We start from the raw sequence: 24,585 nt of genomic DNA, 5'->3' as shown, positions 1-24,585 counted from the left end.
CTCCCCCTCATCGCGGACTCGGTTTCCCGGCAGCCCCCGCGGGTTAAGATGGCGGCGGGGAGCGGCCCCGGGGCTCGGGAGCTCTTTGCCGAGGGGCTGCTGCAGTTCCTGCGCCCCGCCGTGCGACAGCTCGACCGCCACGTCCACAGCGTCAGGTCCGGGCACCGAGAGCGGCCGGTAGCGGAGCAGGGACGGGCCGGTAGCGAGGAGGGCCGGGCTGCAGGGCTGAGGGGCAGGTGGAGCCGGTGGAGCCGGGGAGGGCTCTTCTGTGGGGCTGAAGGGATTCGGGGGTACGTGAGGGCGAGTTCTGTGGGGCTGAAGGGATTCGGGGGTACGTTAGGGCGAATTATGGGGATGCAGGGGTACGTGAGGGTGAGTTTTGGGGCTGAAGGGATTTTGGGAGTACATGAGGATGAGTTCTGGGGCTAAAGGGCTTTTGGGGTACGTGAGGGTGAGTTCTGGAGCTGAAGGGCTTTGGGGATACTTGAGGGTGAATTTTGGGAATGTAGGGGTAAGTGAGGGTGAGTTTTGGGGCTGAAGGGCTTTGGGGGTGCATGAGGGCTGTTCTGTGGGGCTGAAAGGCTTTGGGGGTGTGTGACGGTGAATTTTGGGACTGAAGAGCTTTAGGGGTACATGAGGTGAGCAATTTTTGGACTTGGTGCCTGGGGGGTGCTGGGCACGCAGCTCCCATTTTTGGGGAGGGAATAGAGATGGATTTGGGGTGTAAATCCCGATTTTTTCCCCATCCCCTTCCCCAGGGAGAGCCAGGTGGAGCTGCGGGAGCACATCGACAGCCTGGCCACAGGTGAGCCAAACCCTGGGGGAGTCACCCCCGTCCCCCCTATCAACCTGAGGGGGGACAGGGGGCTCACCCAAGCCTCTCCCCAGAGCTCTGCCGCATCAACGAGGACCAGAAAGTGGCTCTGGACCTCGACCCCTACGTGAAGAAGCTGCTGAACGCCCGGCGCCGCGTGGTGCTGGTCAACAACATCCTGCAGAACGCCCAGGTGAGGGGGGAACAGGGAAATGGGGGGTCCCAGAGCCCCCCTCAGGTGCTGACAGGTGATTTTTGTGATTTTTGTGATTTTTGTCCCGCCCAGGAGCGGCTGAGGAGGCTGAACCACAGCGTGGCCAAGGAGACGGTGAGGAGGAGAGCCATGCTGGAGGCTGGGGGCTACCAGGGCAAGTGACCAAGTGACCAAATGACCAGCCAGGAGAGCAGGTGACCAGCCAGGGGACGGAGCAGGAATTGCTGTTGCTCCCAGCTCAGGAATTGAGGGGATGTCCCCCCCATCACCTGCAGCTGAGGGACTTGGGACACTCCGAGCCAGAATCCCGGATTTGTGGGCGCTGGAATAAAAGTGACTGAGAGTTTGTGATGATGTTCCCACGTCCCTGAGGGGCCTTGGGGACAACAGAGGTGCTGCCAGGGGGGGGCTGGGCACCTCCAGGTTGGATTTGGACACCCCCAGGTGGAATTTGGGGGGCACAGGTGGGGTCTGGGCACCTCCAGGTGGAATTTGGGGGGCACAGGTGGGGTCTGGGCACCTCCAGGTGGAATTTGGGAGGCACGGGTGGGGTTTGGGCTGCTCCAGGTTGGATTTGGACACCCCCAGGTGGGGTTTGGACTGCCCCAAGTGGGGTCTGAGCAGCTCCAGAATGGATTTGGACACCCCCAGGTGGAATTTGGGACGCACAAATGGGGTCTGGGCACCTCCAGGTTGGATTTGGGAGGCTCAGGTGGGGTCTGAGCTGCCCCAAGTGGGATTTGGACACCCCCAGGTGGAATTTGGGAAGCCCAGGTGGGGTTTGGGCTGCCCCAAGTGGGGTCTGGGCAGCCCCAGGTGGTTCCTTCAAGTTCTGGATCCTTCTCCTGCTGCTCCACGTGCCCCAATCCCACCTGTCCCACACGGATCTGAACAAGCAGGACACGCTGGAAAGGGGGGACACTTTAATGTGCAACGTACAAAACAGGGACAGGGCACAGGGACCCCCGGGCTGGTGTCCCCTCACCTGCTGCAGGTGGCACAGGTGTCACTCCTGTGTCTCCATGCTCTCCTCTTCCTCCCCTGCCGCCGGCTCCTCCTGGTTCTCCTCCTCTTCCTCCCCTTCCTTCTTCTCCGGGGGTTTCTCGTACGCTTTTTCCGACGGCGTCACGATCACCCCGTCCCACGTGGACATCTCAGAGGCCAGGTCTGCCCCAGGAGGTGACACTGGGGACCTTCTCAAGGTGACACCGGCCCCGTCCCCACCCTGACGCCCCCCCCAAACCCCACTCACAGCTGGCGTCCCCCTCCTGCCCCAGGATTTTCCGGTATCCTCCGTGGGACAGGATGCGCACGAGGGTCTGGGCGGTGTAGCACACCATGTCCTGCCGACGGGGAGGGCTCAGTGTGGGGACAGGGGACCCCCAAAAGAGCCCCCCCTGTCCTTCTGGGGACCCCTGCTCACCTGCTGCTCCAGCGTCATCACCGTGTGCACGCGGAAGTTGCCGCTCTCGCACGGATCCGTGATGCCCACGGAGCCGGGCAGGAAGAGCCCGGCCGCCAGGATCTGGAGGCAGCGCCTGCAACGGGGAAAATCTGGGTTAAAAATGGACCCTTTCAGCAAAAAAAAAAAAAAAAAAAACAGCACCAGGAAATCCCTGCTGGAGGAGAGCTGGATTCATCTCCCGGTCAAGCCGTGAGATTCCAATGGTTTTGTCAGGAAAATAAATGGAACCTCAAAGGGAAAACACCAGGAAATCCCTGCTGGAGGAGCTGGATTTATCTCCCGGTCAACCCGTGAGATTCCAATGGTTTTGTCAGAAAAATGGAACCACAAAGGGGGAAAACCCCACCAGGAAATCCCAGTTGGATTTATCTCCCAGTCAGCCGTGAGATTCCAGCGGTTTTACCAGGAAAATGGAACCTCAAAGGGAAAACCCCACCGGGAAATCCCAGCTCCCAGTCAGCCAGTGAGATTCCAGTGGTTTTATCAGGAAAATGGAACCAAAAAGGGAAAACCCCACCGGGAAATCCCAGTTGGAGGAGTTGGGTTTATCTCCCAGTGAGCCCTTGAAATTCCAATGGTTTTATGAGGAAAACACCACCAGGAAATCCCAGCTGGAGGAGCTGGATTTATCTCCCAGTCAGCCCGTGAGATTCCAGTGGTTTTGTCAGGAAAATAAATGGAACCTCAAAGGGAAAACCCCACCAGGAAATCCCAGCTGGATCTATCTCCCAGTCAGCCGTGAGATTCCAGCGGTTTTACCAGGAAAATGGAACCACAAAGAGGGAAAACCCCACCAGGAAATCCCAGTTGGATTTATCTCCTAGTCAGCCCATGAAATTCCAGAGGTTTTGTGAGGAAAAATGGTTTTATCCCACAAGGGGAATTTCTGGAAAGGAAACACCGCAGACCTGTAGGCGATGTTGAGGGCCAGGGGCTGTCGGGTGGGATTGTTCATCACGGCGTAGTGGCCCTGCAGAGGAGAGGAGCAGCAATTAGAAGAATCCAGCCTGGGACACCAATCCCAGCTCCCCAGGATCAGGATCAGGATCGTGACCACGTCGGTGACCCCACCAGCAGGTCCAGGATCCAGGGCGTGAGCGGCTCGAAGCCGGGGAAGCGAATCCTCAGGTCCTTGAGCAGCCGGATCAGAACCTTCACCCTGCAGCAGAGGCACGAGGAGGCTCAGGCCCACACCAGGCCCGTGCTCTGTGCTCTTGGGAATGGGGATCTGGATCCAGAACCAGGACTAGGATCCAGAACCAGGACTAGGATCCAGAACCAGGACCAGAATCCAGAACCAGGACCAGAATCCAGAACCAGGATCAGGATCCAGAACCAGGATCAGGATCCAGAACCAGGACTAGGATCCAGAACCAGGATCAGGATCCAGAACCAGGACTAGGATCCAGAACCAGGATCAGAATATAGAACCAGGACTAGGATCCAGAACCAGGACTAGGATCCAGAACCAGGACTAGGATCAGAATCCAGAACCAGGATTAGGATCCAGAACCAGGACTGGGATCCAGAACCAGGATCAGAATCCAGAACCAGGACTAGGATCCAGAAGGAGGATCTGGACGCAGAAGGAGGATCTGAACTCAGATTGACAATTTGGGTCCAGAAGGAAGATCTGGACCCAGACTGAGGATCTGGACCCAGAAGGAGGATTCAGACCCACACCGAGGATCCAGCCCCACATTGAGGATCCAGCCCCACACTGAGCATCCAGCCCCACATTGAGGATCCAGCCCCACACCGAGGATCCAGCCCCACACCGAGGATCCAGCCCCACACCGAGGATCCAGCCCCACATTGAGGATCCAGCCCCACACCGAGGATCCAGCCCCAGACTGAGGATCCAGCCCCAGACTGAGGATCCAGCCCCAGACTGAGGATCCAGCCCACAGTGAGGATCCAGCCCACAGTGAGGATCCAGCCCCACACCAAGGATCCAGCCCCAGACCGAGGATCCAGCCCCAGACTGAGGATCCAGCCCCACATTGAGGATCCAGCCCCACACCGAGGATCCAGCCCCAGACTGAGGATCCAGCCCCACACCGAGGATCCAGCCCCACACTGAGCATCCAGCCCCACACTGAGCATCCAGCCCACAGTGAGGATCCAGCCCCACACCGAGGATCCAGCCCACAGTGAGGATCCAGCCCCACACTGAGGATCCAGCCCCACACCGAGGATCCAGCCCCCAGCCCCATGCCCGCACTCACGTGGACTGCGAGGCGTTCTCCTCGAACCACCGCGCGTGCCGGATGGCGGCCAGGGCGCTCTGCAGCACCTTGATGTCCACTGCAAGGGGCAGAAATTCCCAGTTTCCCCAGCCACCCCAGGGCACCGCGGGTGCTCCGGGCAGGCAGCGGGGCCGGGCACTCACGGTGCAGCTCCGGGTCCAGCTTGCGCAGGTTGGGCGGCACCGTGGTGATCAGGATCTTCACCGTGGCGTCGGCTGAGCTGATCTCAAAGCCGGTCTCGTTGGTCAGCATGGTCAGGACTGTGGGGAAAGAGCAGGAATTGTGGCTGGAGGGACCAGGAATGGCCACGGATCACAGCCAGGGCGCGGCTGTGTCGCTGCAGGACGTGAAACAGCACAAGCGCGCGCGCCGCTGCTCTGAAGGGGAAGGGAAAAGGGAAATTGAATTTCTGGCTCCAGAAAATAAACTCTGACGCCAAAATTTACAATGCCAAAATTTACCTGTCACAATCCCAAAATTTACCTGTCACAATCCCAAAATTTACCTGTCATAATCCCAAATTTTACCTCTTTCAATCCCAAATTTTACCTGTTAAAATCCCAAAAGTTACCTGTCACAATCCCAAAATTTACCTCTCACAATACCAAAATTACCTGTGACAATCCCAAATTTTACCTGTTAAAATCCCAAAATTTACCTGTCACAATCCCAAAATTTACCTCTGACAATCCCAAATTTTACCTTTGACAATCCCAAACTTTATCTGTCAGAATCCCAAACTCTACCTGTTACAATCCCAAATTTTACCTGTCACAATCCCAAATTTTACCTGTTAAAATCCCAAAAGTTACCTGTCACAATCCCAAAATTTACCTCTTACAATACCAAAATTACCTGTGACAATCCCAAATTTTACCTGTTACAATCCCAAATTTATCCATTATAATCCCAAAATTTACCTTTGACAATCCCAAAATATACCTGTTAAAATCCCAACATTTACCTGTTACAATCCCAAAATATTTCCAGTTTTCCAAGAGCGGCAGTGCATTGGAGGGGTGACAGTGCCACCTCTCCAATCCCACTGCACAAACCAAGAGCCCATCAAACTTCCCCTCCTCCATAAAAGAATGCAAAACAATGAGTTATTTACAGGAAGCGTGCGAGAAAGTTTGCTAAAAAAATGTAAACGTCAGAAGGCTTAGAAAATCTTAAAAAATCTTTAAAAAAATCTTTAAAAATCTTAAAAAAATCTTTTAAAAATCTTTAAAAATCTTTAAAAATCAGGGTGACACGGCCTCACCTTCGCTGGGGTCCTGCGCTCTCAGGCTCTCCACCACCTTGTTCCCCAAGGCTGCCACAGCTTCCACTGGGAAAAAGGAGAGGAAAAGGAGGAGGAGAAGGGTTGGAGGAAGGCCTGGCACCGAAGGTTTGTGTGGCCCCACCCAGGTGGCACTCACAGGTGGGCAGGATCTTCAGGATCACCACCAGGTCTGCCACGTTGTGCCCCGTCGTCATCGTCCCCTTCTTGTAGGAGCCCACCTGGCGAACCTCCTCGATTTGCTGGTGGAAAAACCCAAAATCCCGGGAATTCAACCCATATCCTGCATTTGAGGGCTCAGCATTGAGCCTTAACCCACCCTGTAGGAGCCCACCTGGCAAACCACCAGAAAAACCCAAAATCCCGGGAATTCAACCCATATCCTGCATCTGGGGGCTCAGCATTGAGCCTGAGCCCACCTGGTGAACCTCCACAATTTGCTGGTGGAAAAACAGCCCAAAATCCCAGGAATTCAACCCAAAAGCCACATTTGGGGCTCAGCATTGAGCCTTAACCCACCCTGGGTTCTTGTAGGAGCCCATTTGGCAAACCTCAATTTGCTGGTGGAAAACCAACCCAAAATCCCAGGAATTCAACCCAAAAGCCACATTTGGGGCTCAGCATTGAGCCTTAACCCACTCTGGGTTCTTGGAGGAGCCCACCTGAAGAACCTCCTTGATTTGCTGGCGGAAAACCCCAAAATCCCAGGAATTCTACCCATATTCTGTGTTTAAGGGCTCAGCATTGAGCCTGAGCCCACCCTGTAGGAGCCCACCTGAAGAACCTCCTCGATTTGCTGGTGGAAAACCCCAAAATCCAAGGAATTCAACCCATATCCTACATTTGAGGGCTCAGCATTGAGCCTGAGCCCACCTGGTGAACCTCCACAATTTGCTGGTGGAAAAACAGCCCAAAATCCCAGGAATTCAACCCAAAAGCCACATTTGGGGCTCAGCATTGAGCCTTAACCCACCCTGGGTTCTTGTAGGAGCCCATTTGGCAAACCTCAATTTGCTGGTGGAAAACCAACCCAAAATCCCAGGAATTCAACCCACAATCCACATTTAGGGACTCAGCATGGAACCTTAACCCACCCTGGGCCAGGAGCATTTTCCAGTCCCACCACCCCGGAGCTGTGTTCCCCATCTCTGCACTCACCACCTCAAACGTTCCCGGTGCCACAATTAAATTGTCGATGACGTTGTTGATCTTGGTCACCAGGGACAGGATGGAAGCCTGGAAAGGAAAATTATCCAGGAATAACCCCATTTATACAGCAAAAAAAAAAAATCCATATCATTCCCCACAAATCTCCCCCCAAAAAAAACTAGTTCCAGAGAACTCATTAATTTTCAGGCTATTCCTGAAGAAGTTTGGATTCCCCCAGCCCCAAATCTTGAGGATTTGGGGGCGTTTTGGGCAGGGCACCTGCTCGGCAGCGGTGGGGGCCAGGTCCTGGTTCCTCTTGAGCAGCGCCTCGCTGAAGGCTGTCTCATCTGCAGCGGGCTTGACACGGGGAAAAGCCATCTCACACTGCAACAGGACACAATTCCCACCTGGAATCCACCCTGCCAGCCCCAGGAGCTGCTCTCAGAGGGGTTTGTTACGCTTAACCAAGAATTTATTAGGTTTATTAAAGGATTTATTCAATTAACTCGTTAAATCCCCGTTGGCTGCGGGCCTTGGGGTCCAGAGGGCAGAAACTCAGGGAATAAATTTACTTGTTAAAATCCCAAATTTTACCTTTGACAATCCCAAATTTTACCTCTTACCAACCCAAACTTACCTGTTACAATCCCAAACTTTGCCTGTCACAATCCCAAAATTTACCTGTTAAAATCCCCAATCCCGGAGTGACTTCTGTCATTCTTCCTCCCGTTTTCCCATTTCCAACAATATAAAAACCCTCTAAATGTGGGGTTTTTTTTAACCAAACCACAGCATTTTTAGGGAATTTATTCAGTTCAACCCGAACCCTACAAATCCGGGCTTGGGGGGATCGTTAACCGTGGAAAAATCCCAGAAAATTCCCGGTAAACCTCGGAAAATCCTGGAAAAATCCCAGAAAATTCCCAGTAAATCCCGGAAAATTCCCAGAAAATTCCTGGTAAAATCCCAGAAAATTCCTGTTAAAATCCCGGAAAAATCCCGGAAAAATCCTGGAAAAATCCCGGAAAATTCCTGGAAAAATCCCGGTAAATCCCGGGGGTTACTCACGACATAGAAATCGAAGGGGATGTGGGGCACAAAGGGCCGGAACCTACAGGGGCACAAAAAAACCCCAAAATCACTCCCGGAGCCCCGGGACCCCCCTCCCGCCCCTCTGGGACCGGCCCGGGGCTCCCGCGGCACCGGAGCCGTCCCGGGACTCGCCTGGAACCGAAGCGGCCGCCGCGGCCGCGGCCTCGATCGCCCCTGCGGGGAGAGAACGGGAGCGGCGCTGACCGGGGGGATCCGAGCGCCCGGACCGCTTCACCTGTCCCGGTGCTGCCCCTCCCGGTGCCCCCCGATCCTTTCCCGGTCCCCTCCCGGTCCTTTCCCGGTGATCCCCGGTCCTTTCCCGGTGATCCCCGGTGCTCCCCGGTCCCTTCAAGGGTCCCTCCACCCCCGGTTTCGGTGCTGGTCTCCCCATCCCCGCTTCCCCTTGGTCCTGCCCCTCCCGGTGCTCCCTCCCCCGGTCCCTTCCCGGTTCCTCTCCCGGTCCCTTCCCGGTGCTCCCCGGTGCCTCCCCGGTGCTCCGCGCCCGCCTCCCCCGGTCCCTCCCCGGTGCTCCCCGGTCCTTCCCCGGTCCCCCCACCCACGGTCTCGGTGCTCGTCTCCCCAATCCCCGGTTCCCCTTGGTTCGCCCCGTTCCCCACCCCGCTCCCGGTCTCTCCCGGTCCCGCGGCCCCCCCCAGTCCCGGTTGCTCCCGGTGCCCGTCCCCCCCCCGGTCCCCGTGATCCCCCCAGTCCCGGTTCTCCCTCCACTTCCCTCCTTTCCTCCCCTATCCCGGTATCCCCTAATCCCGGTATCCCCCGGTTCCCACCTCATGTCGCCGTCGCCGTCGCCGCCGCCGTTCCCGACAATGAAACGCCGCTCGCAGACCCCGCAGCAACCCGCCCGCTCATTGGCCGCCGCTCTCCCTCATCCCGCCCCTGGCGGGCCCTTCTCCAGCAACCATTGGTGAAGCGGCGTGTCAATCAGAGCGGGAGGCGGCCAATGGCGGCGCGCGCCGGGCGGCCGCTGGAGGGGGCGCGGAGCCCATGAATGGAGCGCGCGCGCCACGGGTATAAAGCTGCCGGCAGGGCACTGCACACGGCAGCAGAGTGGCGCAGCGGGAGCGTGCTGGGCCCATAACCCAGAGGTCGATGGATCGAAACCATCCTCTGCTAGCTCGACTTTTTCCTTCCACGTGAGGTTTGTTTTGCCCTTTAATATTTTTTATTTACTACGTTGGGTTCTTAACGCTTTCCCGATGCTTGCCCAGGCTTGTCTCGCCTGCTGGCGAGCCGTCAGCAGCGTGGGGTTATCGGTGTCACGGGTGCACGGGTGTCGCCCCACCCGAGACACCGATAACACGGACGCGGCCGGACCATTGCGCGCGTCCCCGCAATCAAGCGCGTACCCCCGTGTGTGTCCCCAACCTCTGCCCGTGTCCCCCGAGCGCTGCCAGTGCCGCTCAACCCCCGAGTGTCACCTCCAGAGTCACCCTCCTACTGCCGTGGGGCTGCCGTGACCCCTCCGCGGGGCAGAACCTCCCACGGAGGTGCGGGGCCAGAGGTGCCCGAGCCCCCCCGGGCCCCCCAGGGCCGCGCGAAGCCTCCGGAGCTGCGTGGGGACAGCGCGGGCTCCGTGGGTCGCGATGTCCCCGCACCCTAAGGAGTTTCTCGGGTCTCAGCGCCCCACGCGTGACCTGGGCGCTGACGACCGGTGAGACCGGAGCGGGACAGATCCCGACACATCCCACGGGTGGGACCGTCCCCACCCCCCATCGGGCGGCCCCATCCGCCGCCCATCCCGGCTGGAATGCCGCGGGGGGGAGGGGGGGGGACGGGCAGGAAGGAGTTAATGATAACGGCCCTTTGTGTCACCAGTGGGGGGGGCGAGGCAGGGCTCAGCCCCGCCGCGGGGGGGTCGCGGACGCCACTCTCGGTCCGTGGGCGATGCTGGCGGTGCTGGCCCCGCTGCTGGCCCCGCTGCTGGCCCCGCTCCCGGTGGCGGCGGCGGCGGCGGCGGCGGCGGCCCCGGTGGTCCCGCTGACCCTCGCCGTGGTTCTGCCCCGCCGCAACCTCACCTACCCGTGGGCTTGGCCGCGCGTGGGTCCCGCCGTCAGCTTGGCCGCGGCCGCCGTGAATTCCCGGCGGGATCTCCTGCCCGGCTTCACCGTGCGCTGGGTGTTCGGCGACAGCGAGGATCGCCACGGGGTCTGCTCCGAAATGGCCGCGCCGCTCGTGGCCGTGGACCTGTGGCTCGCCCATCGCCCCGCGGCGTTCCTAGGGCCGGGCTGCGTCTATTCGGCCGCTCCGGTGGCTCGGTTCACCGGGCACTGGCAGCTGCCGCTGGTCACGGCGGGGGCCGAGGCTCACGGATTCGACGACAAGAGCGAGGAGTTCGGTTTGACCACCCGGGCCGGACCCAGTCACCGCAAACTGGGCGAACTGGGAGTGCAGCTGCACCGGCGCTTCAACTGGACGCGGCGGGCGCTGCTGGTGTACTGGGACGAAGCGGCGGGGGACCGGCCCTATTATTTCGCCGCCGAGGGTCTGTACATGCAGCTGCCCACCCTGCGCAACCTCACGGTCATGGACGTGGTGTTCCGAGACGGCGGCAACTTCTCCTTCATCATCCAGGAGATCAAGGCGAAGGGGCGCAGTGAGTGCGGGGAGAGGGGATGGGGCGGGCGGGGCGGGGGGACGGGGTAGGGCGGTGTGCGGCGCCACCGGGGTGTGTCCGGCCCCATAGAGGAGTTCAGAGCCCTATGGAGGAGTGATCGGCCCCATAGAGGAGTGCACAGCCCCATAGAGGAGTACACAACCCTACAAGGGAGTGCCCAGCCCTACACGGGAGGGCACAGCCCCACACAGGAGGGCACAGCCCCATAGAGGAGTGCATGGCCCCATAGAGGAGTTCACAGCCCCATGGGGGAGTGTCCGGCCTCACTGGGGTGTGAACAGCCCCACACAGGAGGGCACAACCCCATAGAGGAGTGATCGGCCCCATATAGGAGTGCAGAGCCCCATATAGGAGTGCCCAGCCCTACAAGGGAGTGCCCAGTCCCATGTGGGAGTGCTCGGCCCCATATAGGAGTGCCCAGCCCCACTGGGGTGTACACGGCCCCACACAGGAGTGCCCAGCCCCACACAGGAGTGCCCGGCCCCACACAGGAGTGCCTGGCCCCACACAGGAGTGCCCGGCCCCACTGGGGTGTACACGGCCCCACACAGGAGTGCCTGGCCCCACACAGGAGTGCCCGGCCCCACTGGGGTGTACACGGCCCCACACAGGAGTGCCCGGCCCCACACAGGAGTACCCGACCCCACACAGGAGTGCCTGGCCCCATACGGGAGTGCCCGGCCCCACAGCGGTGCCCGTGGCTGTGCCAGGCTCGGCACGCTGTGCCCGGGGTGTTCATGGCCATACATGGCTGTGCCCAACTTTACGGGGGTGCTCACGGCTGTGCCCGGCCGTGCCCGGCCTCACAGGGGCCTTCGCGGGTGTTCACGGGCGGCTGACACAGCTGGGCACAGCTGTACAGGGGTGTCTGCAGCTGTGCCCAGCTGTGCCCGGCCTCACGGGGGGGTTTCAGGGCCGTTTGTGGGTGCTCACGGGTGGCAGACACGGCTGTGCCCGGTCTCGCGCGGGGATCCCGGGGTTATTTACGGCTGTGCTGAGGTTTCCGTGGGCAGACGGGGTTTGGTGGGTGTGCACAGCCGTGCACGGCTGTTCATGGCTGTACGTGCCTGTACACGGCTGTTCATGGCTGTTCATGGCTGTGTGTGTCTGTACATGGCTGTTCATGGCTGTGTGTGTCTGTACGTGCCTGTACACGGCTGTTCATGGCTGTTCATGGCTGTTCATGGCTGTTCATGGCTGTGTGTGTCTGTACACGGCTGTTCATGGCTGTGTGTGTCTGTACACGGCTGTTCATGGCTGTTCATGGCTGTGCGTGTCTGTACACGGCTGTTCATGGCTGTTCATGGCTGTTCATGGCTGTGCATGCCTGTACACGGCTGTACACGGCTGTTCATGGCTGTGCGTGCCTGTGCACGGCTGTTCATGGCTGTTCATGGCTGTGTGTGTCTGTACACGGCTGTTCATGGCTGTGCGTGCCTGTACACGGCTGTTCATGGCTGTTCATGCTTGTGCACAGCTGCACACAGCTGAACATGGCTGTTCATGGTTATTCATGGTTGTTTATGGTTGTTCGCGCCTGTACACGGTTGTTCATGGCAGCACACAGTTGTTCATGCCTGTACATGACTGTTCATGGCTGTTCATGGTTGTACACAGTTGTTCATGCCTGTTTGTGGTTGTTCATGGTTTTTCATGGCTGTTCATGGCTGTTCATGGTTGTACACAGTTGTTCATGCCTGTTCGTGGTTGTTCATGGTTTTTCGTGGCTGTTCATGGTTGCACATGGTTGTTCACAGCTGTTCATGGCTGCCCACGGTTGTTCATGCCTGTCCGTGATTGTCCATAGTTTTTCATGGTTGTTCATGGCTGTTCATGGTTGTTGATGCCTGTACATGGTTTTTCATGCCTGTACATGGTTGCTTATGGTTTTTCATGGCTGTACATGGTTTTCCATGGTTGTCCATGCCTGTCCATGGTTGTCCATGCCTGTCCATGGTTGTTCATGCCTGTTCATGGCTGTCCATGGCTGTTCATGCCTGTCCATGGTTGTCCATGCCTGTCCATGGTTGTTCATGCCTGTTCATGGCTGTCCATGGCTGTTCATGCTGTTCATGGCTGTCCATGGTTGTCCATGGTTGTTCATGCCTATCCATGCCTGTTCATGCCTGTCCATGGTTGTTCATGGCTGTTCATGCCTATCCATGCCTGTTCATGGTTGTTCATGGTTGTTCATGCCTGTTCATGGCTGTTCATGCCTATCCATGCCTGTTCATGCCTGTTCATGCCTGTCCATGGTTGTTCATGCCTGTCCATGGTTGTTCATGCCTGTCCATGGTTGTTCATGGCTGTCCACACCTGTCCACAGCCCCCCCCACCCCCGTTCCCACATCTCCCACCCCCCCCACGCTGCCCCTGGCACCCCCTGGACCCCTCCCCACCCACCCCGTGTCCCCCCCAATCTCCGGGCGTTGTCACCAGCCCCGGGGGGCACCGGGGGGCACCGGAAGGCACCGGGAGCACCGGGATCCCGGGGCTGGTCGGTGGGGGCTCAGCCTCGGGGGTGAATTTCGGGTCCCCGGGGGTGGGCACGGCCGGAGGGGCCCCCGGGGTCACGGAGTCGCCGGGAATCCATCAGGGCCGCGGGGAGGAGGAAACGGAGTCGGGAAAACAGGAAACCGGCACCGGGGCTGGCGCCCGGGGCAGCGCCGGGCAGGGCACGGGGGGGCGGCAGCGGGGTCGGGACCCCCGCCCCGGAGGCACCGCGGGCGCTCCCGCGGCACGCAACGGACGGGGGGACCCCGAGAGTGGGGCTGGGGTCTGCGGGGGGACCCCGGGAGTGGGGCTGGGGTCTGCGGGGGTCTCAGGGCTGTGTCACAGAACAACCAGAGACCCCCGGGATTGCGTTGGGGGTCTCGGGGGGTCCCTGCTCCAAGTGCCATGTCACACAGTGACCCGGGACCCCCGGGGTCGGGGTGAGGGTCTCCAGGGGTCTCCCAGGGGTCTCGGAGCTGTGTCCCCCAATAACCCGGGACCCCCATGATGTGGGCGGGGGTCCCGGCGCTGTCTTTGGGCGGGGGTCTCGGTGCTCTCTTTGGGCGGGGGTCTCGGAGCTGTGTCCCCCAATAACCCGCTACCCCCCGGTGACTTGGGCGGGGGTCCCGGCGCTGTCTTTGGGCGGGGGTCCCGGCGCTGTCCCCCCTCAGTCCCCGTGTCCCCCCGCAGTCGTGTACCTGTGCTGCGCCCCGGACACGCTGCGGGCGCTGCTGCTGCAGGCGGAGCGCGCGGGGCTCACGGGCGGCGATTTCGCCTTTTTCTACATCGACACCTTCGGGGCGAGCCTCCAGGGCCGCGAATTCCCCGAGCCCCAGAGGCCCTGGAAACGCGGGGACAGCAACGATGCCCGCGCCCGCCGCGCGTTCCAGGTGAGCGGGGGGCACCGACACGGGCAGGGAAATGCCCAGGTGGGCAGGGAAATGGACAGGTGGGCACAGATGGCCTGAGGTGGGCACAGGGACAAAGCCAGGTGGGCGGGGGGCACGGACAGGTGGGCAGGGTCAGGGACAGGGGGGCACGGGGACACGGCAAGGTGGGCATGGGGACACAGCCAGGTGGGCACAGACGGCCCCAGGTGGGCAGGGAAACGCCCAGGTGGCCAGGGAAATGTCCCGGTGTGCAGGGACACAGGCAGGTGGGCACAGGGACACACCCAGGTGAGCAGGAACATGGACAGGTGGGCAGGGGGCACGGCCAGGTGGGCAGGTCCTGTCCCCATCTCCTTGTCCCCCTCCCATCCCCACACGCCCAGGTGGGCACAGATGGCACCAGGTGGGCACAGACATGGCCAGGTGAGCAGGAACACGGGCAGGTGGGCACAGAGACACACCCAGGTGGGCACAGCAGCCCCAGGTGGGCACGGGGACACGCCCAGGTGTGCCCAGCCCCTGAGGCCGGTCCCCGCAGGCCGTGACCATCATCACGTACGCGGAGCCGCAGAACGCCGAGTACCGACCGTTCCTGCAGCGGCTGCACCGCGAGGCCAGAGAGAGATTCAACAGCTCCCTGCAGGACGGGCTGGTGAGGCAGGGGACACCGGGGACACCGAGGGGACAGCAGGGACACCGGGGGACAACGGGGGGACACCAGGCGGGGACACGGGGACACTGGGAGGGCGCATGGGGACACAGCACCAAGCTGGAGTTGCTGGGGCACACGGGGTGGGTCTGGGGATGGGGACTTCTAGCTGTGCCCCGTCCCCCCGAGCTGTCACCGTGTCCCCAGATGAATTTCATGTCCAGGTGAATTTCGTGTCCCCAGAAGAATTCTGTGTTCAGATGAATTTAGTGTCCCCAGATGAATTAATTTCGTGTCCCCAGAAGAATTTCATTCCCCTAGAAGAATTTCACGTCCCCAGATGAATTTCGTGTCCCAATATGAATTAATTAATTCCGTGTCCCCACATGAATTAATTAATTCCGTGTCCCCAGATGAATTAATTAATTCCGTGTCCCCAGATGAATTTCATCGCCGCCGCCTTCCACGACGGGGTCCTGCTCTACGCCCAGGCGCTCAACGAGACCCTGGAGCGGGGCGGCTCCGTCAGCGACGCCTCGGCCATCACCCGCCAGATGTGGAACCGAACCTTCTACGGTGAGACCCGACCCGACCCCGCCCGGACCCACCCGGCCCCGCTCGAACCTTCCCCGAACCCTCCCGGACCCTCCTGGCCTGTCCCCATCCCCTCCTTGTCCCCCCTCATCCCCATCCCGCCCTTGTCCCCAGCCCCGTCCCCCTCCCAGCCTGGTGCCAGTCCCCCCATTCCCCCCCAGCCCCATTCCCAGGTGAGATTTTGGGGATCAAAGCCCCCCCAGCCCCACTCCCAGGTGAGATTTTGGGGATCAAAGCCCCCCCAGCCCCATTCCCAGGTGAGATTTTGGGGATCAAAGCCCCCCCAGCCCCATTCCCAGGTGAGATTTTGGGGCTCAGAGCCCCCCTGGAAGGCCCCCCCAGCCCCTCACCCTCCCAGCCCGGTGTCAAATCCCATTCCCCCCCCCCAGCTCCACTTCAGGTGAGATTTTGGGGACCGAACCCCCCCCCTTTGAGGGTCCCCCCAGCCCCTCACGCCCCCTCCCCAGGTGTCACCGGCTTCCTGAAGATCGACGAGCAGGGCGACCGTGAGAGCGACTACTCCCTGTGGGACATGGACCCCGAGCTGGGCGAATTCCAGGTGAGCCCCGGACCCGAGGGGGGTGTCCGGACCTGGGGAGGGGTCTGGGGGCTTCCCCCCACCCATTCCTCGCCCCCCCAAAGATCGTGGCCAACTACAACGGCACCACCAAGGAGATCCAGATGGTTCCGGGCAGGGATTTCCACTGGCCGGGGAACTCGGTGCCACCCGATGTCCCTCCCTGCGGCTTCGAGGGCACCGACCCGCGGTGCCGCAAAGGTGAGGGGGGGGTCAGAGCCCTGAGACCCCCGCCCGACCCCCAGATCGGGTCCTGACCGCCCCTTGCTGTCCTCACAGCCTCGCTGTCCATGCTGGAGGTGCTGTCGCTGGTGGTCAGCCTGATGCTCATGGCCATCACTGTCACCTCCTTCTTCATCTGCAGGTCTGGGGAGGGGTCTGGGGGGTCTGGGGGGTCTGGGGGGGTCTGGGGAGGGGTCTCATGGAGCCCCCCCGGGTGCAGGAAGCTGCAGCTGGAGAAGGAGCTGGCGGCAGAGCTGTGGAGGGTGCGCTGGGAGGATCTGCAGATGAGCAGCCTGGAGAAACACCTGAGGAGCGCGGGCAGCAAACTGACCCTGTCCCTGGTGGGGAACGGGGGGAACCGGGGGGGAAACGGGGGGAACCGGGGCAGCAAACTGAGCCTGTCCCTGGTGGGGAACGGGGGGAACCGGGGGGGAAACGGGGGGAACCGGGGCAGCAAACTGAGCCTGTCCCTGGTGGGGAACGGGGGAACCGGCGGGAGAACGGGGAGCAGGGACACCGGGACCGGGAGCAGCAGGGGGAACGGGGAGAGCGGGGGGAGTGGGGGCACAGGAGGGAGAACGGGAACCGGGAGCAGGGGGAACGGGGGAAGAACAGGGACTGGGAGGAGCGGGGGCACCGGGGCGACCGGGACCAGAGGGACCAGGGATTTTGGGGATTGGGGTCACCCCACTGCCCCGGCACCGGGGATTTTGGGGACCGGGGCCCCCCCATCCCCTCCGGGGGTGTCTCTGGGAGCCTCGGGGTTGGTTCCCGTTCTCACCCCCCCGCCCCGGCACAGAGGGGCTCCAACTACGGCTCGCTGCTGACGGCCGAGGGGCAGCTCCAGGTGTACGCCAAGACCGCCTACTACAAGGTACGGGGAGGGGGGGGACACCGGGGGGACCCCTCCCCACCGTGTCCCCACCCCCGGTGTCACCGTGTCCCCACCGTGTCCCCACCCCCGGTGTCCCCGCAGGGTAACCTGGTGGCCGTGAAGCACGTGAACCGCAAACGCATCGAGCTGACCCGCAAGGTGCTGTTCGAGCTGAAACACGTACGTGAAAACCGGGGGCGGCACCGGGCACCGGGGGGGACACACGGCGGGACCTCCCCGCCCACCCCCCGGTGTCCCCGGTAGATGCGGGATGTGCAGAACGAGCACCTGACGCGGTTCATCGGGGCCTGCACCGACCCGCCCAACATCTGCATCCTGACCGAGTACTGCCCGCGGGGCAGCCTGCAGGTACCGGCACCGGAACCGGACCGGGAGGGCACCGGGAGCCTCTGGGGCTGCACCGGAACCGGCGCCAGGAGCCTCCCGGGCTGCACCGGGACTGGGAGGGACTGGGATGGGACCGGAATGGGACCGGAATGGGACCAGGGGCCTCCGGGGCTACGACGGCACCAGGATGGGACTGGGACCCTCTGGGAGCCTCCCGGGGCTGTGCCGGGATTGGGCCCGAGAGCCTCCCAGGGCTGACCTGGACCGGGACCGGGACCAGGACCAGGAGCCTCCTGGGACCCTCTCGGGGCTGCACCGGGAACGGGACCCCCGTCCCGGGCCCGCCCCTCACCCCCCGTGTCCCCAGGACATCCTGGAGAACGAGAGCATCACCCTGGACTGGATGTTCCGCTACTCCCTCACCAACGACATCGTCAAGGTACCGGTGACGTTCCAGGGGGTTCCCATCCCACAGGAATCCCCCATCCCACAGGGATCCCCCATCCCATAGAAACCCCATATCCCACAGGAACCCCCATCCCATAGGAATCCTCTGTCCTACAGAAACCCCCATCCCACAGCTCTCCCCCATCCCAAAGGAATCCCCCATTCCACAGGGGTCCCCCATCCCATAGAAATCCTCCACCCCACAGCAATCCCCATCCCACAGAATCCCCCATCCCACAGAATCCCCCATCCCACAGGGATCCCCCACCCCACAGGGATCCCCCACCCCACAGGAATTCTCCATCCCATGGACATCCCCCACCCCACAGATCTCCCCCATCCCACAGAAATCCCATATCCCACATCTCTCCCCCACCCCACAGCTCTCCCCCACCCCATATCTCTCCCCCACCCCACATCTGGCTCCCCGGCCGTGCCCGACATCCCCGTGCCCCATCCCAGGGGATGCAGTTCCTGCACAACGGGGTCATCGTGTCCCACGGCAACCTCAAGTCCTCCAACTGCGTGGTGGACTCGCGCTTCGTGCTCAAGATCACCGACTACGGCCTGGAGAGCTTCCGCGCGGCGCCCGACGGCGACGGCGACACCCACGCGCTCTTCGCCAGTGAGGCCCCAAAGCGTCCCCCCCAACAAAAAGCGTCCCCAGAGCGTCCCCTGGGCTGACCTGACGGGGTCCCCGGTGCCGCAGAGAAGCTGTGGACGGCGCCGGAGCTGCTGCGCATGGAGGAGCCGCCGGCGCGGGGCACGCAGAAGGGCGACGTCTACAGCTTCGGCATCATCCTGCAGGAGATCGCGCTGCGCTGCGGCGTCTTCTACGTGGAGGGCATGGAGCTCAGCCCCAAAGGTCAGCGGGGACACGGGAGGGGGTGGCCAGAGAGGATGGGGGCGTCTGGGTGGTCGGAAGTGTTGATGGGTTCTTGGGTGATCCATTGATCCATTCTTGGATGTTTTGATGGGTTCTTGGATGATCCGTTGATCCATTCTTGGATGTGGTGGAACCACTGATGGGTTCTTGCATGATCCCTTGATCCGTTCTTGGAGGTTTTGGTAGGTGGAACCTACCAAATGGTAGGTTGGAACCATTGGTGGGTTCTTGGATCATCCATTGATGGGCTGGAACCATTGGTGGGTTCTTGGATCATCCATTGATGGGCTGGAACCATTGGTGGGTTCTTGGGTGATCCATTGATGGGCTGGAACCATTGGTGGGTTCTTGGATCATCCATTGATGGGTTGGTACCATTGATGGGTTCTTGGATCATCCATTGATGGGCTGGAACCATTGGTGGGTTCTTGGGTGATCCATTGATGGGCTGGAACCATTGGTGGGTTCTTGGATCATCCATTGATGGGCTGGAACCATTGGTGGGTTCTTGGATCATCCATTGATGGGTTGGAACCACTGATGGGTTCTTGGGTGATCCATCGATCCATTCTTGGACGTTTTGGTGGGAGTCTGGAACCGTTGATGGTTTCTTGGAGCTGGTGATGAGTTACTGGACTGGCCAATGGGCTTTTGGACCCACGGATGAGTTTTTGGACCCACAGATGTGGTTTTGGACCCATGGATGGGTTCTTGGACCTGCTGCTGAGTTATTGGACTGGCCAATGGATTTTTGGTCCCGTTGATGGGTTCTTGGACCCTCTGATGAGTTACTGAACTGGCCAATGGGCTTTTTGGATCCATGGATGGGTTCTTGGACACACAGATGGGTTTTTGGACCTGTTGATGGGTTCTTGGACCTTCTGACAACTTCCTGGACTGGCCAATGGGCTTTTGGACCCTCAGATGGGTTCTTGGACCCACGGATGAGTTTTTGGACCCACGGATGGGTTCTTGGACCCCCGGCTGGGTTCCTGGACCCTCTGGTGAGCCCCGGTGGGTGACGGGTGCCCGTCCCCGCAGAGATCATCGAGCGGGTGAAGAGCGGCGAGCGGCCGAGCTTCCGGCCCTCGGCCAACGTCGGGTGCCACCTGGAGGAGCTGGGGCAGCTGATGCAGCACTGCTGGGCCGAGGACGTCCTGGAGCGCCCCGACTTCAACCAGATCAAGGTCCAGCTCCGCAAGTTCAACAGGTGCCACCATGGATCCCCACCCGCGGGCCGGGGGGGACCTCCAGAGAGGGTCCCTGGGTGGGTGGTGACATCCAGAGAGAATTTTGAGGTGTGAGGTGACCCCCGAAAAGAGTACATGGGTGGGAGGTGACCCCCAAGGAAGGGTCCATGGGTGGGAAGTGACCCCTGAGAAGGGTTTGTGGGCAGGAGGTGACCCCCAAAAAAGGTCCATGGGTGGGATTTGACCCCCAAAAAGAGTCCCCATGTGGGATGTGACCCCAAATAAGGGTCCATGGGTGGGAGATGACCCCTGAAAAGCATCCCCAGGTGGCAAATGACTCCCAAAAAGGGTCTGTGGGTGGGAGGTGATGCTCAAAAAGAGTCCCCAGGTGGGAGGTGACCCCCAAAAAGATTCCATGGGTGTGAGGTGAGCCCCAAAAAGGGTCCCCAGGTGTGAGGTGAGCCCAAAGAGGGTCCCCAGGTGTGAGGTGAGCCCAAAGAGGGTCCCCAGGTGTGAGGTGAGCCCGTCCCGCAGGGAGAGCAGCACCAACATCCTGGACAACCTGCTGTCCCGCATGGAGCAGTACGCCAACAACCTGGAGGAGCTGGTGGAGGAGCGCACCCAGGCCTACCTGGAGGAGAAGCGCAAGGCCGAGGCTCTGCTCTACCAGATCCTGCCCCAGTGAGCTCCAGAGGGTCCTGGGGGGCACCTGGGGGGCACCGGGGGGTGGTGCCCGCCCTGACCCGGCCCCGCTGTCCCCAGCTCGGTGGCGGAGCAGCTCAAGAGGGGGGAGACGGTGCAGGCGGAGGCGTTCGACAGCGTCACCATCTACTTCAGCGACATCGTGGGCTTCACGGCGCTCTCGGCGCAGAGCACCCCCATGCAGGTGGTGACGCTGCTCAACGACCTCTACACCTGCTTCGACGCCATCATCGACAACTTCGACGTCTACAAGGTGAGGGGGACACCCTGGGGACACCCTGGGGACATCTTGGGGACATTTAGGGACAGGTAGAGACAGGTAGGGACACGCTCAACACGCTCAACGTTGGACGTGCTCAACGACTTCGACGCCATCATCGACAACTTTGATGTCTACAAGATGGGTGGGACACCTTGGGGACATCTTGGGGACACCTGGGGGACACCTGGGGGACATTAGCGACAGGTAGGGATGTGTTGGATGTGCTCAACAACTTTGATGGCATCATCAACAACATTGATGTCTACAAGGTGAGGGGGACACCTTGGGGACACCTTGGGGACATTTAAGGACAGGCAGAGACAGATTCAGGCAATTCCAAGATCAGAAAATCCCAGGATCACAAAATCCCAGAAACATAAAATCCCAGAACCCAAGAGTTCCAAAGCACCAGTTTCCTGTAATTCCAATATTCCAGAATCCAAACATCCCAGAACCCCAGTATCCCAAAATCCCAGAATCCCAATACCCCAAATCCCCAGAATTACAGAATCCAAGCATAACAGAATCCCCAAATCCCAGAATCCCACAATCCCAAAATCCCAGAATCCCAGGACCACTGCAGTAGGAAAAGGCCCCCAGCCCATGGAGCCCAACCCGTGCCCAGCCCCCGGTGCCACCTCCAGGTGTTCCCGGGACACCCCCGGGCTGGTCCCTCCCCTCTCCGGGGCCGTTCCCTGTGGAATTCCCGGTATTCGCGGCGCTTGTCCTGTTGTCCTGCGGGGCCCGTTCCCTGTGGAATTCCGGGGGTTGGTCCCTCCCGTTCCTCGTGGAATTCCCGGAATTCCTGTTGTTGTCCCGTGGGGCCGTTCCCCGCGGAATTCCGGGGCCGTTCCTTGTGGAATTCCCGGGATTCCCGGTTCTTGTCCCGTTGTCCCGTGGGGCCGTTCCCTGTGGAAGTCCCGGAGCCGGTCCCTCCCTTCCCGGGGGGGCCGTTCCCTGTGGAATTCCTGGGATTCCCGGTGCTTGTCCTTTTGTCCTGCGGGGCCGGGGCCGTTCCCGGCGGAATTCCTGGGGCCGTTCCCTGCGAAAGTCCCGGGGCCGGTCCCTCCCGTTCCCTGCGGAATTCCCGGGTCTGGTCCCTCCCGTTCCCTGTGGAATTCCTGGGGCCGTTCCCTCCCGTTCCCTGTGGAATTCCCGGGGCCGTTCCCTGCGGAATTCCCGGTATTCCCGGTATTCCCGGCGCTGTCCCGCCGCAGGTGGAGACGATCGGGGACGCGTACATGGTGGTGTCGGGGCTGCCGGTGCGCAACGGGAAGCTGCACGCGCGGGAGGTGGCGCGGATGGCGCTGGCCCTGCTGGACGCCGTGCGCTCCTTCCGCATCCGCCACCGGCCCCGGGAGCGGCTGGAGCTGCGCATCGGCATCCACACCGGTGGGGATGGGATTGGGAACCGGGAAACCGGAATGGGAATGGGGAATGGGAATGGGGAATGGGAATGGGAACGGGCATCGGCATCCACACCGGTGGGGATGGGATTGGGAACGGGGAAACCGGAATGGGAGCGGGAACGGGAATGGGGAATGGGAATGGGAACGGGCATCGGCATCCACACCGGTGGGGATGGGATTGGGAACCGGGAAACCGGAATGGGAGCGGGAACGGGAAATGGGAATGGGAACGGGCATCGGCATCCACACCGGTGGGGATGGGATTGGGAACCGGGAAACCGGAATCGGAATGGGAGCGGGAATGGGAATGGGAATGGGAACGGGCATCGGCATCCACACCGGTGGGGAGCAACGGGATTGGGAATGGGGAAAACCGGAATGGGAGTGGGAATGGGGAATGGGAACGGGAATGGGAAATGGGAACAGGAATGGGAAATGGGAAATGGGAACGGGCATCGGCATCCACACCGGTGAGGATGGGATTGGGAACGGGGAAAACTGGAATGGGAGCGGGAATGGGAACAGGGAATGGGAACGGGAATGGGAACGGGAACGGGAATGGGAACAGGAATGGGAACGGGAATGGGAAATGGGAATGGGAGCGGGAATGGGGAACGGGGATGGGAATGGGGATGGGCATCCACACTGGTGGGAATGGGAACGGGAACGGGAAGAGAAACGTGGTGAGAGACGGGGACAGAGATGGATACAGGGCCAGGGACAAGGGACAGGGACAAGGGACAGGGACACAGCCAGAGGGGATGGGGCTGGGCACCCCCCAGGTTCCTGGGAGGGGGCAGGGGTGGCACGGGGGTGGCACAGGAGGACAGTGGCACCTCAGGGGTGACGCCCGTGTGTCCCCAGGCCCGGTGTGCGCGGGCGTGGTGGGGCTGAAGATGCCGCGGTACTGCCTGTTCGGGGACACCGTGAACACCGCGTCACGCATGGAGTCCAACGGGGAGGGTGAGCGGGGTGGGGACACCTGGGGACACCTGGGGACACCCTGGGGACACCTTGGGGACACCCCGGGGTGCTGATAGTGCCACCCCCCCAGCCCTGAAGATCCACATCTCGGGGGTCACCAAGGCCGTGCTGGAGGAGTTCGGGGGCTTCGAGCTGGAGCTGAGGGGGGACGTGGAGATGAAGGTGAGGCCCGAACCCCAAAACTACCCCAATACCCCCCTAAACTGCCCTGTGAGACCCCAAAAGCACCCCAACCCCCCCCAGACTGCCCTGAGACCTCAAAACTGCCCTGAGACCCCAAAATGCCCCAGATACCCCCAGAACTGCCCTGAGACCCCAAAAGTGCCCCAATACTCCCCTAAAAGTGCCCTGACACCCCCCAGAACTGCCCCAGCCCCCCCAGACTACCCTGAGACCCCAAACTGCCCTGACATCCCTAAAACTGCCCTGACACCCCCAAACTGACCCAACCCCAAACCACCCCAACCCCCCCAAACTGCCCCAAACCTCCCCAGTGCCCCCCCTATTGGGGAATCCCCTGCACCCCAAACCCCGGCTCCCCCCAGACCCCCCCCAAATGCTGGGGTACCCCAAATCCCCTCCTCACCCCAAACCCCCGGTTCCCCCAATCCCCCCAAACCCCGGGGTACCCCCAAATCCCCCCCTTACCCCAAATCCCGGGATACCCCCAGACCCCCAATCCCCCCCAACCGCCGGGGTCCCCCTCAAACTCGGGGGTCCCCCCAAATCCCTCCAGGGCAAGGGCAAGCTCAGGACCTACTGGCTGCTGGGGGAGCGCGGGGGGAGCAGCACCCGCGGGTGACCCCAAAATCTGCACCGGGACCAGGAACGGGGGCTGGGGGCACCCCTGGACCCCTGCACCCCCCGAGGGGCACCGGGGGTGTCCCCCCAACACCGGGGGGTCCCGTTTGCAATAAAGCTGCTGTGGATGCACCCGGGGGTCTCCGTGGGGGGGTCCCCGAGGGGCTGCGGGATTGGGGGGTTGGGGGTGAGGGTGGGGGGGGTCCCGGGGGTCCTGGGAGGGGTTGGGGGGTTCGGGATTGCCGGGGGTTTTGGGGGTCCTGGGGGATCCCAAGGGGTTCCCGAGGGGTTCCTGGGGGTCCCGGGTGGTTCATGGAGGTTTCTGTGGGTTCCCGGGGGTCCTGGGAGGTTTTGGGGGGT

General features: G+C 61.3%; 3 protein-coding genes and 1 non-coding gene across 4 annotated transcripts; 3 read left to right on the top strand and 1 right to left on the bottom strand.

Moving 5' to 3' along the window:
* The first annotated feature begins 15 nt into the window (after positions 1-15).
* On the top strand, positions 16-1,379 carry SNAPIN (SNAP associated protein). Its single transcript, XM_066568219.1, has 4 exons — positions 16-155; positions 759-805; positions 889-1,007; positions 1,101-1,379. The coding sequence occupies exons 1-4, from the start codon at positions 49-51 to the stop codon at positions 1,188-1,190; spliced, it is 363 nt and encodes a 120-aa protein (XP_066424316.1). The 5' UTR covers positions 16-48; the 3' UTR covers positions 1,191-1,379.
* Positions 1,380-1,937: 558 nt separating this feature from the next.
* On the bottom strand, positions 1,938-9,132 carry ILF2 (interleukin enhancer binding factor 2). The gene is made up of 14 exons (XM_066568289.1): positions 9,051-9,132; positions 8,398-8,439; positions 8,242-8,284; positions 7,453-7,557; positions 7,183-7,260; positions 6,164-6,266; positions 6,007-6,072; positions 4,886-5,002; positions 4,722-4,800; positions 3,565-3,652; positions 3,402-3,463; positions 2,452-2,566; positions 2,281-2,371; positions 1,938-2,195 (listed from the first exon to the last, which is right to left on the bottom strand). The coding sequence occupies exons 1-14, from the start codon at positions 9,053-9,055 to the stop codon at positions 2,035-2,037; spliced, it is 1,155 nt and encodes a 384-aa protein (XP_066424386.1). The 5' UTR covers positions 9,056-9,132; the 3' UTR covers positions 1,938-2,034.
* Positions 9,133-9,324: 192 nt separating this feature from the next.
* Positions 9,325-9,396, top strand: TRNAM-CAU (transfer RNA methionine (anticodon CAU)). Its single transcript has one exon. It is a non-coding gene; the product is annotated as a tRNA-Met (tRNA).
* A 771-nt stretch (positions 9,397-10,167) lies between these two features.
* NPR1 (natriuretic peptide receptor 1) lies at positions 10,168-24,357 on the top strand. Its single transcript, XM_066568103.1, has 21 exons — positions 10,168-10,876; positions 14,081-14,280; positions 14,819-14,932; positions 15,370-15,505; positions 15,991-16,082; positions 16,166-16,301; positions 16,380-16,464; positions 16,543-16,663; positions 17,122-17,196; positions 17,299-17,376; positions 17,461-17,565; positions 17,912-17,983; positions 18,454-18,616; positions 18,701-18,856; positions 19,919-20,087; positions 20,602-20,748; positions 20,830-21,022; positions 22,249-22,423; positions 23,305-23,403; positions 23,495-23,586; positions 24,161-24,357. The coding sequence occupies exons 1-21, from the start codon at positions 10,168-10,170 to the stop codon at positions 24,224-24,226; spliced, it is 3,183 nt and encodes a 1,060-aa protein (XP_066424200.1). The 3' UTR covers positions 24,227-24,357.
* Positions 24,358-24,585: the final 228 nt, after the last annotated feature.

This window comes from Molothrus aeneus, chromosome 31, assembly GCF_037042795.1.
Source record: "Molothrus aeneus isolate 106 chromosome 31, BPBGC_Maene_1.0, whole genome shotgun sequence".
Taxonomy (NCBI): Eukaryota; Metazoa; Chordata; class Aves; order Passeriformes; family Icteridae; genus Molothrus; species Molothrus aeneus.
Note: the sequence above shows the minus strand (reverse complement) of the source record. Positions and strands in the feature narration are given on the sequence as shown.

Bases quoted from the DNA above. Each gene is read 5' to 3' on its own strand.
- SNAPIN (XM_066568219.1), top strand. From the start codon at position 49: ATGGCGGCGGGGAGCGGCCCCGGGGCTCGGGAGCTCTTTGCCGAGGGG. The intron at 156-758 runs GTCCGGGCACCG...CCCCTTCCCCAG, and splicing joins CGCCACGTCCACAGCGTCAG to GGAGAGCCAGGTGGAGCTGC. The intron at 1,008-1,100 runs GTGAGGGGGGAA...TGTCCCGCCCAG, and splicing joins ACATCCTGCAGAACGCCCAG to GAGCGGCTGAGGAGGCTGAA.
- ILF2 (XM_066568289.1), bottom strand. The intron at 7,558-8,241 runs GTGAGTAACCCC...GTCCTGTTGCAG, and splicing joins TCCCCTTCGATTTCTATGTC to TGTGAGATGGCTTTTCCCCG. The intron at 4,801-4,885 runs GTGAGTGCCCGG...TGCCCCTTGCAG, and splicing joins GCTGGACCCGGAGCTGCACC to TGGACATCAAGGTGCTGCAG.
- NPR1 (XM_066568103.1), top strand. From the start codon at position 10,168: ATGCTGGCGGTGCTGGCCCCGCTGCTGGCCCCGCTGCTGGCCCCGCTC. The intron at 20,749-20,829 runs GTGAGCTCCAGA...CGCTGTCCCCAG, and splicing joins CTCTACCAGATCCTGCCCCA to CTCGGTGGCGGAGCAGCTCA. The intron at 23,587-24,160 runs GTGAGGCCCGAA...AAATCCCTCCAG, and splicing joins GGGGGGACGTGGAGATGAAG to GGCAAGGGCAAGCTCAGGAC.